This window comes from Wyeomyia smithii, chromosome 2 (genome assembly GCF_029784165.1).
Source record: "Wyeomyia smithii strain HCP4-BCI-WySm-NY-G18 chromosome 2, ASM2978416v1, whole genome shotgun sequence".
NCBI lineage: Eukaryota > Metazoa > Arthropoda > Insecta > Diptera > Culicidae > Wyeomyia > Wyeomyia smithii.
In genome coordinates, this window is record NC_073695.1 from 250,621,317 (window position 1) to 250,634,424 (window position 13,108).

Sequence of the window (13,108 nt, forward strand, 5' to 3'; positions counted from 1 at the left end):
CCTCTCGTCCGAAAAAATAATCGCGTCATCTGCGGGTCTAGTCGGATGCCTTGTTGATTGACGGTGAACCCCAGATATTTGATTTCGTTCATGAATAAGCTACTCTTCTGGATTTTCAAGGTAGATCCCAACTGGCTTGATTGTGTTACTCGCTATGTGTAAATAATCACTAGTGTCTTCTAGTCCAGCAATCATATTATCAACGATTTCTTGAAACGCACCTTAAGTAGTTTTGAGCGCCCATTCCGAAAACAATACCGGTGTGATAATTTTTAGTTCTTGAAATCTGTCCAGCTCTGCTTCAAAAACGATAAATATTTGAGCGGAATAAACTATGAATAATTCTCTTTCTCTTCTCGGTTGTTTAACCCAACAATTCCCTTCACCACTAGTTTACTAATTGTTTTGGTTTGTTATTAAATTGTGTCCAATTCGACATTCAATTTAGTTCAGCGTGGTGAAAAAGATTGTAGAACTAAATTCCCTGATTTTTGCTGAAACAGTAACATTAATTTCCCTGACATTTTTCAAAAATTCAGCACAAGAAAGTCCAAGGTATATGAACGCAGTTATAAAATTTCAGTGAAAAAAGTATTAGATCAAATATTAATCCAACAATAGAGGTCCAGCCATTAGCGTTGATTAAAGAATTGTATCTCGGTTAATAGTTTTTACTTGATTGTTTTTCAGTTTTCCTTGATATTCCCTGATCGAAAATTGAATTCCCTGATTTTCTAGGTTCCAGGTCTCCAGTTGGTCTCGAGGTACGATGCTGGTCTAATGAGCCAGTCGTCGTAGGTTCGAGTCTCGGCTCGGGAAAGACTGTTAGTGTCAGTAGGATCGTAGCGCTAGCCCCGCAATTGTCCTGTACACTAAACAGTTGGCTGCGAAGTCTGTGTATAATAAACAGAAGGTCGAGTTCCGAATCGGAATGTAGCACCAAGGCTTTGCTTTGCTTTTCCAGGTTTTAGACACTCAGCAGTTGATTTTTCAATTGTATCTTTGCTATGGGCCGTATTCCAGAAGCTTCGACGAGCAATTCGTTTCATTTGAAATCCATGGTCGAGTCGAGCTTATTCTATTCACCATATTACGAATATGACAAAATTTGCTCCGTGAAATGTGGGTAGTCTGATAAAATGGGTGAATCATGGAGTCATTACTTTTGTATAGACTTTTCTCGATTAGAAAGACTCAGTAATAGACAGCAAAGTATATTTTATACTTAATGATCTAGGTTTTGTGCGATAAGGTCGAATCGATCGAATCGAAACCCTGTGTAACCCAAATACATAGGTCACCACAGTTTCTGATTGAATTTAAATACTTTAGCTTTTTTCATTTGAAAAGGATCGCGCGGATTCTATAATATTCAATATCGCACGCTTAGCATTGGGGCTAATAGCGGTCTCGATCAACTAGATTAGTTGAGAGAATTCGTTATCGATATTGTTTTTGGCACATTTTGCATGTGTAGGATAAGTACAACGACACACCGTGCCCCAGTGCTGAGTCGAGAAAATTTCCAGCTCGAAAAGATCCTCGATTCGATCGGGAATCGAACCCGATATCACAACCGTGTGGGAGAGCTAGCCGACCGACATCGCTAACCACAGAGCCACGAGGACCACCGCGGATTCTAATTATACTTTATTTTATTTTATGTAATAAAAGAATTGCCAAAATCTAAAAGAGCAAGCTCAATTAAAGCAAATTCAAATAACTAAAAGAATCTTTCAAAAAATCACTACCAAATCACGTCACACGTGGAACCATAAACACGTTTTAAGAGGTCTCCACGGATCCATTCAAGTAGCGAAATTTGTCACTTAAAAAGAACAAAAGAAGAAATGGAAAATTACCAACCACACGCGCTTCTCTGTTCCTCTTTAGGAGTACAATAAAAACGAAACAAAACCAGGCAATAAATTGAATGGAAAAATTTAGCTTTCGTATACCAACAGATTGGACTGGTTGGAGGTAGTCGTGAATAATCCGAGGCTGCAAGACTGTGGAAAGTTTCCGATTGTCGATTTAACGTATTGTAGAGAGAAGACTAACATGTTCTGTTGTGTTATGTTATTCAGAATTAGAGATGGTAAAAAAAATTATCAAATAAAAATGACGCTAGGTCTTGCAGTCGAATATTTTGTTCGGGAATCTAGAAAATTTCCTTCTTAAGAGTACTGGAAGACAAACTTATGCAAATCTTTTTCTATCGTGCTTATCGTACTGGTCATCTAATAACAAGGGCAAAGTTCTTTCGGTCTACTTCTGTACACCCATCGACACACAGCCTACCGACAGATAGCTACACTTTGCCTTACATGTTTATTTTCGAACTATTTGAAACTGTTTGAAGTGTGTTCACTTTTAAGTCTAGACGTATGCTTGCGTTATATCACTCACAATTCATTATCTTATTGTAAAACGTAGAATAGAGTCCAATTGTGTTTTGCCAATACTAAAATGCCGGTTGATGTGTATAAATAAAACAAATCTACAAAGTAAGGAATTTGATTTCATGTTTTGGAGGAGACAGCGCGGGGGAACGTAGCTTGTTCGTCGTTTACCGTTAGGAAATCGCTTCCTTTAAAAAAGAACTATCAAACGAAATACATAAAACAGTAGATTGAATACAGAAAACCGATTCTTAAACCAGAAACACAGGTGCGACGAGATTGTAGTTCGTAATCTAGTAATTGGGAATAATGGTAGAAAATGGTGGCGTTTCTAAACGATTACGCATGTGTTTGTTTGAGTTTTCTCTACATGTGTTGGGGGCGGTAAAATTACCTTTGCTCTTATTTACTTTGACGTTCCGGATCCACTAGGATAGCTCGGTGTCGGCTGTCCGGGTACTGAAAATGTGGGTCGGAAGTTGGCAAAGTTTGCAGCTGCAGCAGCTGCTGCTGCGAAGCCCGGTAGGTTTGTTCCCTGGAAACCAGCCGGAAATTGAGCCAGCGGGGCTGTTTGTGAAAAAGAAAAAATATTGCATTATTTCCTCTTCGGCTAAGTATAATTTTCAACGTGATACTTACGGTTCGGTTGAACTGAATTTCCAGTCGCAGCTAGCCGCGAAAGTATGGACCTCTCAGACATCTGCAGGCGCTGGGCAACAGGTGGAATACGGGCCAGAGTTGCCGGAAGACGCGAAACATCGCTCTTCATGTCCGACAATAGTTCCTCCAGCTGATTTAACACCTTGTGCAGGACGGCGTTGGCCGGTTTATTTCCGGCAAGAGATTCCTTGCTCAGATGCTGGTGCGATTCGGCCAGACACTCGACTTCAGCGAAACGGGCATTCAAAGCCATTGCCGGATGGCTGGGGTCTTGGGCAAGATTGAGCACGGCTGCTCGACGCAGTTGTTCCTCTATGACCAGCGACTGTTCCAGCAGTTTGAAGCGTCGAGCGAGGAATTTGTTTTTGATTTCCAAAAAGTTACCCTTACCAACATCCATCTTGAATGGTTCGTTAATGATTGCGAAGCGAATGTCATTCTGGATGTCCTGCCAGCGCCCGTACCCATGGGTGACAATTCCAGCCAGCAGCCAGTAGTCGTGCCGACGATGCCAAATCTCGTACTCCCGACCGGGAACAGCAGCTTTCTCTTCGTTGATCCAAAGAGTATGCAACTCGGTGAAACCACCATCGGCAATGTTAAACATGAAAGCTCGCTTGTGCACTTCCAGTTGCTCCGTTTTAGTCGGCGGTTTCTTCACTTCTTCGTCGTCATCTTTTACAATAACCACATCATCGTCATCATCATCATCGATGGCAATCGGTTTATCTTTATCCAAATCCTCATTGCTCTTAGCGTTCGAGTCGTCTGCGGTGGATTCCTCTTTCTTGGGTTCGGTCGTGGCCACAGCGGTAGGTGTTTCATTCTTAACCTCTTCCGCTTTTGGTTTGACTTCCTTGTCAGCGGTTTCCTTTTTTGATTTGGACTCTGATTCTGGTTTAATTTCAATTACTTCCGATTTGTTGTCTTCGCTGGCGGATTCTCCTTCCTTCTTGGGTTCTTCTGATTTAACATCCGAACCAGTTTCTGCAGGCTTATCTTCAGTCTTCTCTTCTTTAGCATTCTTCTTTTCCTCACTTTGCTTGTCAGCTTCAGCGGAGGCTGTGGCTGCTTCCGATTCCGGTTCCTTTTTCTCTTCCGACGAGTCCTTTTTCTCATCTGTCACTTCCTTTTTGTCTTTGTCTTCCGCAGAAGTGCTCGTGTCATCCACATCTTTGTCCACACCGGTTGGTGCAGGACTGGGAGCAGCGCTGGTGGCTGGCGTCGCACTCGTGCTCGTAGTAGCCGACTTCGGCGTTTCGCTGCTTCCCTCACCCATTGGATGTTTTACCGGTTCGCAGGGCCGTTTAATCAGTTCCGGCATACTGTAGTAACCGTTGATGTGTTCGAACTCCTGTACCTTCTTACGAATCAGCGACATAACACCGATTCTGGTCAACACGTGCTGCCGACTGAGACCCTCACGAGGGACTCCGTCAGCGAAAGTTTCTGCGTTATCGGCTCCAGGTTCACAGAGATGCCTCATGAACAATGAAACGTAAGCCTTGAAGTTTCGTTCCGACTTTCCACGTAGATCCCGAACCAGCCATTGCGAATTGAACGCGTCTTGGGGTGGCATTCCATAGCGCATAATTGCGTTGAGGAAACTCTTTCGCTGACGAGCATTGAAACCCAACACCTCAATGTTTCCACCCACTCGAGCCAAAAGTGGCGGGAGTGGCCGGTTATCCCGCTCCGCTTCCTTTCGTTCGATTCTACGTTTGCTGCGTCTGTTCAGATCACCGTCCTCGTCATCCTCATCACCTTGATCATCAGAATTGCCAGAGTAATCCGAATTGTAATCGGACACGTTCTCCTGCCAGGTTGAGTCTTCCTTGATTGGATCTGCCTGAACAACCCCTCCGTCGGTGTAGTTAACTTGCTTACGGACACGCTTTCCTTTACCAAGCGTCCTAGACAGATCTTCCTGGTGCTGCTCGTAATGATGTCGCAGCAGTTTAACCCAGTATGCTGGATCCGAATTTTCCGCATCCTGTTTAATGATTTCGGTATCGACGTCCTCCTCCACGTCTTCCTTCGTAGAATAAGATGCCACCTTGAAGGACGACAAATATTCGTTGGCCCAGTTCTCTTTTTCTTCCACACCCTTGTTACTACGGTCCAGTAGCTCCGCTACCGCCTTTTCGTCATAGTGAATCGCCTCTTCGTCTTTGGCGTCTTCCTTGAACAGTTCCTCAGTACCAAATCGCAAGATATCATCCAACTCTTGCTTGGTGAAATTCGTACCCTTTCCGCCCATACCAGGCCGCACAACCAAATGTGTCAGCATCATCTTTCGCTTGGCTACCTGGGTGACACGCTCCTCCACCGAGTTTCTTGTGACGAAACGGTAGATCATAACTTTGTTAGCCTGGCCGATACGATGGGCACGTGAGAACGCTTGAATATCGTTGTGAGGATTCCAATCCGAATCGTAAATAATGACCGTATCAGCGGTAGCCAAATTAATACCCAATCCACCAGCACGGGTCGAAAGCAGGAAGCAGAACTGCTGCGCTCCTGGAGCATTAAATCGATCGATAGCTTCCTGACGAATCGTTCCCGTAATACCGCCATCAATACGTTCGTACTTGTAACCTAGTCCTTCTAAAAAATCCTCCAAAATGTCTAACATTTTGGTCATCTGTGAGAAAATCAGCACTCGATGACCTTGTTCTTTCAGCTGTTTCAACATCTTCTCCAACAAAACCAACTTGCCAGCGGCCTTCGTTAATGAAGTGATTTCATAGTTTCCACCCGGACCGAGAGGCGCTTCCTCAACGGCCGCCTGAAACAGATACGGATGGTTGCAACATTTCTTTAAATCCATCATGATATTGATCAGCGAACAGGCGCCACCACCACCCTTCGGATTCAGAGCTTCATAGTTACGCGTCAGAATATATTTGTAGTACTTCTTCTGCAGTTGTGACAACTCGACTCGCACAATAAACTCCGACTTGGTGGGCATGTTTTTCAACACATCCGCCTTCAAGCGACGCAGCATGTGCGGACCAAGCATTTCGTGCAGTTTTTTGACCTGGCAAAGGGAAAGACAGAAAAATGAAGCTTTACTTTACGAGAATAACTAACTAGTACTCTACCTGATCCTCCTTATTGATATCGGCAAACTCATTCTGGAATGTAGCCAAATCGTTGAACTTTTCGCTGTTCAGGAAATTGAGCAAATGGAACAGCTCCTCCAAATTGTTCTGCAGCGGTGTACCGGTAAGCAGCAACTTATAGGCGATACTGTAGTTGCCCAGTACCTTGAAGAATTTACTCTGATTCGATTTGAGACGATGAGCTTCATCGACGACCAAAACGGCCCAATCGATCGATCCCAAACAAGCGGCGTCTAGCGAGATCATTTCATAACTTGTCAGCAGCACATTGAATTTGATCGTATTGGCTCGGATTCTAGAGGCTCGACCGCCTCGGACGGCACCCTCCTCAAACGATAGTTCATGCTCTCGAATAATCGCTCGATTATCCTTATCACCCACGTAGGTAATGCAGTAGAAATCCGGTGCCCAGGTTTCAAACTCGCGCTCCCAATTGATGATGGTGGACAGTGGAACGGCAACCAAGAACGGTCCCTTGCAATGACCTTCTTTATAAAGTGAATACAAGAAGGCGGCTGTTTGAATCGTTTTACCAAGACCCATTTCATCGGCCAGAATGGTGTCGGTACCATGAGCCCAGGAGTAGCGTAACCAGTTAATACCCTCCAGCTGGTAGTTATGCAGCCGCATTCCAGTTTCGTCTAGATAAGGTGGCTGAACCTCGTACTTACGTTTAAGATCAGTAGTGGGCTTATCTGGAGGTGGTGTGTAACGTCGCAAACCTAAACGCTCTTCATCCTCCAGCTCTTTAGCTCTCGACTTACGACCCTTTTTCTTGCTCTTTTTACTACTAGAGCTGTTATTGATTTCATTCGTACAATTAGCTCTTAGATCCAGGTAATATTCAATGGCGTTTTTCAGTCCAACAATTTCATCATCCTCTTCCTCCCAGGTTGTCAAATCGTACGGTAACTCGCGCCACTTGACTAAGTACAAAGTCCGACCATCTCTCATCGTACGGTGATTAATCACACGATGAACCATCAACCATTCCGGTTTTACACCATACTTGTAGTACTTCTCCTCCAACTCCGAATCATCGATTTCTCCCTCACGCATTTTTAAGATTCGTTTATAGCGACTGTCCGCTTCGTCCAAAGCTTCCTCCAATTTGGGAGGTTCCTCCATATCATATTTGCGGTAATAGTAGCGGAACATCAGCGGATGGAAAACATCCAACTGCAGCTCGGTGATCCAATCACAATGCCAATAGGACATGTCATGAAATTTAACAAAATATTCCCTTCTGCGGGTTGCCTGTGCCTTCGATGTGGAGGGTTCGTTCGGGTCCAGCGGTTTGTCCGTCCAACGCCAAGTTAAAATTTTCTGTACCTTGTAGGGTAGTGGAGGGCAACCACACCGTGGACAACGCCAGGACCCATCCGGTATTTCGTCCAGCGGAGGAGACAAACAGAATGTATGATAAGCTGACGGACAACTGTCGCAGCAAAGTAACTCTCCTCCGTCTTTACAAATCCGACAGAACTCCTGATGTTCATCGTCATCATCGTCGACCGGACCCTCTGCCTCACAAGTCGGACATGACCATTTTCCTTCCGGAGTGTCCTCCAATTCAGGATCTAAACACACCAAATGGTATGCTTTTGGACACGTGTCGCACAGTATGATTTCACCACCCTGCTGACAGACCTCACAAAAGTCCTGATGCTCTTGCTCTCCGTCTTCACCATCCGGGAAACGACTCTTCTTCGAACGGCCCTTTTTCTTTGATTTGTTTCCTAGAGTGAAATAAACAGAAATTATTTTATTATAAATTGTCGGATAATGATCAACGTACCAATTTTGGTTTTGGCCTTTTTCCGAATCGGTGGATCGCCTCCATCGGCGCCTTGCTCGGCAGCCTTAGCCTCTGCTTCTTCCTTCTCTTTGTCAGCTTTTTCTTCGGACTGCTGCAACATTTTCTCAAACTCAGCATCAGAATCGCGTTCTGAACCTCCGCTCGCGTCTGGATCTTCTTCCGAGCTGGCATTTCTTCTCTTCCCGAACTTAATCTTAAGTGTTGGAACCTTGGGCTTTTTGCCCTTCTTTGCACTAGAGCCTGTGCTCTTGCGACCTTTTTTCTTGCTGCGCTCACGTTCGTACTCTTCCTCTTCGTCGTCATCGTCATCATCATAAACCATGTCTTCATCGCGCTTCTCAGTCTTCGTCCGGGATCGACTGGACTTCGGGACGTATTCTGGGGATGGCGGTGGTTCATCCTCTTGCTTGTCATCAGCTTCCTCTGCTTGCAGATGTGGATTTTCCTCGCTGAATTCACGCCACTTGGCAGCAACCAACATCATTAGCTTTGACATCGGCACCTTCGGATTCTCCTTCGCCAGAATTGGTCGCACGTGGAAATGGAAATTCTTGTATGTCACCAAATTCTCGTAATCTTCATCGGTGTACTCAATCTTCACATCCGTTAGATCAAACGTGGCGCAAACCTCTTCGATCGACGGCATGTTGTAATCGCCCGCACTCTTCTTTTCCTCCTTCTTCTCCTCCTTGACCTTCCGCTTATCACGGCTGCTCCGCTTCGGCTTCTCATCCGAATCAGCCCCTCCAGCAGCGAGCCCATCGTCGCTCTGCCGGAAATCACTCTCATCCCCGCTGTCATTCTTCTTTCGCTTCTTCTTCTTGCGGGCCTTGCTCTTCTCCTCGCCGCGAGCCTTGCGTTTCTTGCCCTTCTTGCTCTTCTTGCTACGGTTATCCTCCGGTTCGTAGTCGTCATCTTCGTCCTGGGCTGCGGCCAAGCTGCGCAGTGCTTCGTCCTCCGAGTTGTCTTCCGCTCCGGCTTCTAGTGGCGTATCGGCGCCCGTTTCATCCAGGGCCGTCTCTTCCTCTGTTAGAAAAAAGGAAAGAAACTAGTTTAAATAATGTTGATTTACTAGAATCAAAAGTTTGACTTATGACTTTGTTCAATTTAATGGGTGCAGGTTTTAATTTCTGTCGCATCTAATGACACGTTGTATTGAAATTTGATAAAAAGATTCAAGGTCGACTTTCCGCGTTAATATATTTTTGTCCCAACTAGAAACCAAATAATTTCTTCTATTATCCAAGGCAATTTAATGTCCCAAATTTACAACTTATTGGAAAGTTCCTGACTTTCTCAACCAATTGATTAATTTGTTATTAGAATTGACTTCAGGGTGTTCGGAAGGAAAATGTTTGTGAAAACAATAGGGGTTTGTTTTGATTCTGTTCGCATTTCTGTAAGAGAAAAAAAAATACCAGCGAATTGATTCGACTTAAGCACAATGAATACTGTTTGGAATAGAAAATCTTTTTTTATTATTTTCCATCAGGTGATATTTTGCTGTTAGCAACATAATGGTGTAAAACTCATAAAATGATGTGATTATTGAAGTCCATATTAAGCTAAAAAGAATTGAATGCAGTTCAAGTCGTTTTTAAGCTTTACTTATAGAAAGCAAGTTATATCATTTGAGCTCAATTTACCAAACAGTAGCGCAAACAAGATGTTTGGTACCTATTACCGTTAAAAAGTATTGAACACTTGAAAGCGCTAAATTTATTATGCTTGCAACTTCAGTTAAAACTGAATACATATTTCGCAACTTATATCACATAGGTACTTAAAATGTTAGATGACTCACTTCCTGACTGGCATTTGATTCACTAATTGATTTTATGTATGTACCCTGATCAAAAATTTTTAACCTAAATATTTTTGTTCACAATAATGCGCTTGATTAACAAAAACAGAGATTTAGCTTGAGCCACTTTGAAACACAAACGACGAAAGCAAAGTACAATAGCGACGGCAAAAAATTGCATCGCGCAATTAAACAAAAACAAACCATTTTTCACTGCATTCACTCTTACCGTTGTCCTGTCGAACATCGCTGCACCCACCCGCTACCTAACGAAAACTCACGTTGATCAACAACAATCGACGCAAAAGGTGAATGGCAAGAAAAGCAGCAACAACAGTCACACAACGATCCGGTAGTAGCGCTAGCGCTCCGCATAGTTTCCCCGTCCCCTTCCATTCCCCTGCTAACTACTCACTGCTAGGACAAAACGGAGCGACAATGATGATGGCGACCTCCCCAATCAACCCGCAGTGTGCAAAAAAGAAAACTCACCGGCAATGGATTCGTCAATTTCCTCCTCGGACGCCATCGTTAGCGGGCAGAATCAGGGTGTACTGGATTCCGCAAAGCTTCCGCTTTATTTCGGTCCTAGTTTTGGCTGCGAACGAGACGATTTTTTCGGGAAAATTTGCCACTTTTCACGAACAGCACGGATTACACGGCTAGAAGGGCCGCTTTTCCAGAACTATGAAATTGTAACATGGCGCCCGCTTCTGTCTGTCTTGTGCAGTGCTGCCAGCTGCGATAGGACATCTAAAATTTAAAATTGAATCAGTTAATTTTCTATCCTCGTAGATATTTTACTCACCTACATTCATATTTTGCATTATTCAAAGAAAAAAAATAAAAATGGCATATATTATTTGAGTAAAATTCGTAGAATCATACGGTTATCCTTTGAACTTTGATAAAACAAATAAATCTTAACATCTGGCAAGCCTGATTCAGTGATGCCGCCAGCGTTTTGCTTTGCGGACCAGAGCTGCCAAATTTTATTTTGAAAAATCTGTATGCACCCGTAAAAAAATCTGTATTTTTCTCGCTTAGTTGAATACCTAGCAGAATCTAACAGAAGTGATAAAAGGGCAAAAGAAGAGTGTTGATTGTCGCAAAAGAAGAGTGTGGTTGTCGTCAACGCAAATACAATCAGCCGCAAATATTCCACGTTGGGCGAAGAAACAGATTTTGAAGCCTGCTCGCACCCATACGAATTTCCATTCTTCGGCTTGTGAAAACCGAGAAAACAAAGCAAAAATAGTGCTCTCTTTTTCTCTCACACAAACAATCCACGAAACAGTTGCGGTCAGCTGATTTCAGTTTGTCAGCTTTTGACAGCCTCAGGTATGAACGAGAGATCGCAACTTGGATGCATTCCGAATCCAGAAGCGTGAAAAACAAACGTTGCTAAATCAGTTGCTCTAGTATTGCAGTGATAATGCTTTACACAACAATAAAATATGACTTTAGTTTTTTTCCGATAATAAAAGATTTCGTGTTTGAGAAACTGAAAACTGATACTCGGATCTGTCCGGATGAAAGGTCTGTGAGGCCGACCTACCAGTTCTTTAGTTCGAACACTTCATGAAACATCGCAATTTCAAACCGAAAATTAAAAGAATCGACTGCTGTAATTCTGTACAAATCTTTATTTAAAATCAAAATTCTGTATGAACTCTGTATTCTGTATCATTTCTGTATCATGGTCGAAAAATCTGTAAAATACAGAAAAATTGTATACTTGGCAGCCCTGTTGCGGACTGCCAAATAGTACCAAAGTACATCTAACCAAGGTAACGTAAAAACTAATAAGTTGATAGACCATTTTACGAGACGTAAAAGCCAGAGTCTATGTTTATAATAAGAGTCCCGCAATGATGAAACCAAAGGAACCAAATCAGTGTCAAACGAGGGTACCAATCGAGCAATGTAAACAAAGAAGGTGATAATGTTAGGAGTGGATGAAAAGTGTTGTAATTGAGCGTAATAAAGAATATGTGTTTTTCCGAAGTTTTACTTACACATTTCAATCCAACATTAAACCTTCACACTGGTTCACTCAAATTGAACAAAACATTACCGGTGTAATCTTTCAAAACCGTGTACCTTGTGAAGAATTTCAAAAAATGATATTCGCTAATGCATGGTGAAAAACAGAACTGTATAGTTCTTGGCAACAAACGGCACAAAAACTGTGTTGCCGAAACGATAAATTTTCTTTTCGCGTGACTCTATACAAACATAGACTCTGGTAAAAGCAACATCAACATTTTCAATAGACCATTTCACGAACTGACAGGTGTCACGGATCCTGCTGATATTGGTGTTGCTTTCTCGTGCGTTAGCTTTGGGGGGGGGGGGGGGTTGTGTGATGTCCACGGTCCATACAAAATTTTTAGAATTTATATGGGCAGTTGTCCACGGGGGAGGGGGGGGGGGTTCAAAATCGTTAAAAAATCTGTCCACGGGGTATGTGGATGGACCTTAACGCGATTTCGCATGGTGGCCCCGACGGGGTCACAAAAAAAAACATCAAAAAAACCTCAAAAGTTGCTGTGATTGTACATAGTTATGCCATAATTTAACTATGTTTATTATTGTAAATCGAGCCTTTCCTCCTCGACAATGAACTCATGTCCTGGGCTCAAATTAATTTGTGCCCGCTGTCAGCAGTAAGATAAAGATGTATGAAAAGAAGCGGTGATATGCTATCTCGTTTACACATATGTTGAGATGTTAGCCCTTGAAACATGGCGTGATGCCAAAGGGGTGTTGTAAATACATCAATTTTACATTATTCCTGTCCCCGCGGAGAGAAATCAATTTTTACATCGAAAAATTAAACTTTTATTACTCAGCAACCGCATGCATAATTGGCACAAACTATATTGCATGTTGGAGAATTAGCTTGAAATATTTTCATCGTTAGGAATTTCAAGTATAGTTGTTAAACTGTCATCAAAGTTTATATGTCAGGTGAAGCCATATGGCATCACCCGCGGGGAATCTTAACCATCTTAACAGCATTTTTTCAGGTATTTTTCCCACACACTTAATTTACACACTTAAAAAATTTCGCCGAATCTCGGCATAGTTTGTGCCGAGATTTGGACAGCCTGAATCTCTTTTGCCGAAAATCTCGGAAAACCAATATTTGACAGATGTCATTTTATGCCAAAATCGCGGTACACAGTTGACTGAGCTCTCGGCAAATCCAGCCGAAAAGCGGCAAACCAGTCTAACAACCTTTCGGTTATATAAACTGTTACCACTAGCAAACCAATGGAAGCATCAAAGTAAC

At 43.0% G+C, this 13,108-nt stretch overlaps 1 protein-coding gene across 1 annotated transcript; it reads right to left on the bottom strand.

Moving 5' to 3' along the window:
* Positions 1-2,312: 2,312 nt before the first annotated feature.
* Positions 2,313-10,511, bottom strand: LOC129722182 (chromodomain-helicase-DNA-binding protein Mi-2 homolog). Its single transcript, XM_055675469.1, has 5 exons — positions 10,303-10,511; positions 7,986-9,032; positions 6,167-7,926; positions 3,042-6,102; positions 2,313-2,969 (listed from the first exon to the last, which is right to left on the bottom strand). The coding sequence occupies exons 1-5, from the start codon at positions 10,337-10,339 to the stop codon at positions 2,809-2,811; spliced, it is 6,066 nt and encodes a 2,021-aa protein (XP_055531444.1). The 5' UTR covers positions 10,340-10,511; the 3' UTR covers positions 2,313-2,808.
* Positions 10,512-13,108: the final 2,597 nt, after the last annotated feature.

Coding starts and splice junctions, on each gene's coding strand:
- LOC129722182 (XM_055675469.1), bottom strand. CDS start 10,339: ATGGCGTCCGAGGAGGAAATTGACGAATCCATTGCCG. Junction 7,927..7,985: donor AAAGGCCAAAACCAAAATTG/GTACGTTGATCA, acceptor ATTTCACTCTAG/GAAACAAATCAAAGAAAAAG. Junction 2,970..3,041: donor AAATTCAGTTCAACCGAACC/GTAAGTATCACG, acceptor TTTCACAAACAG/CCCCGCTGGCTCAATTTCCG.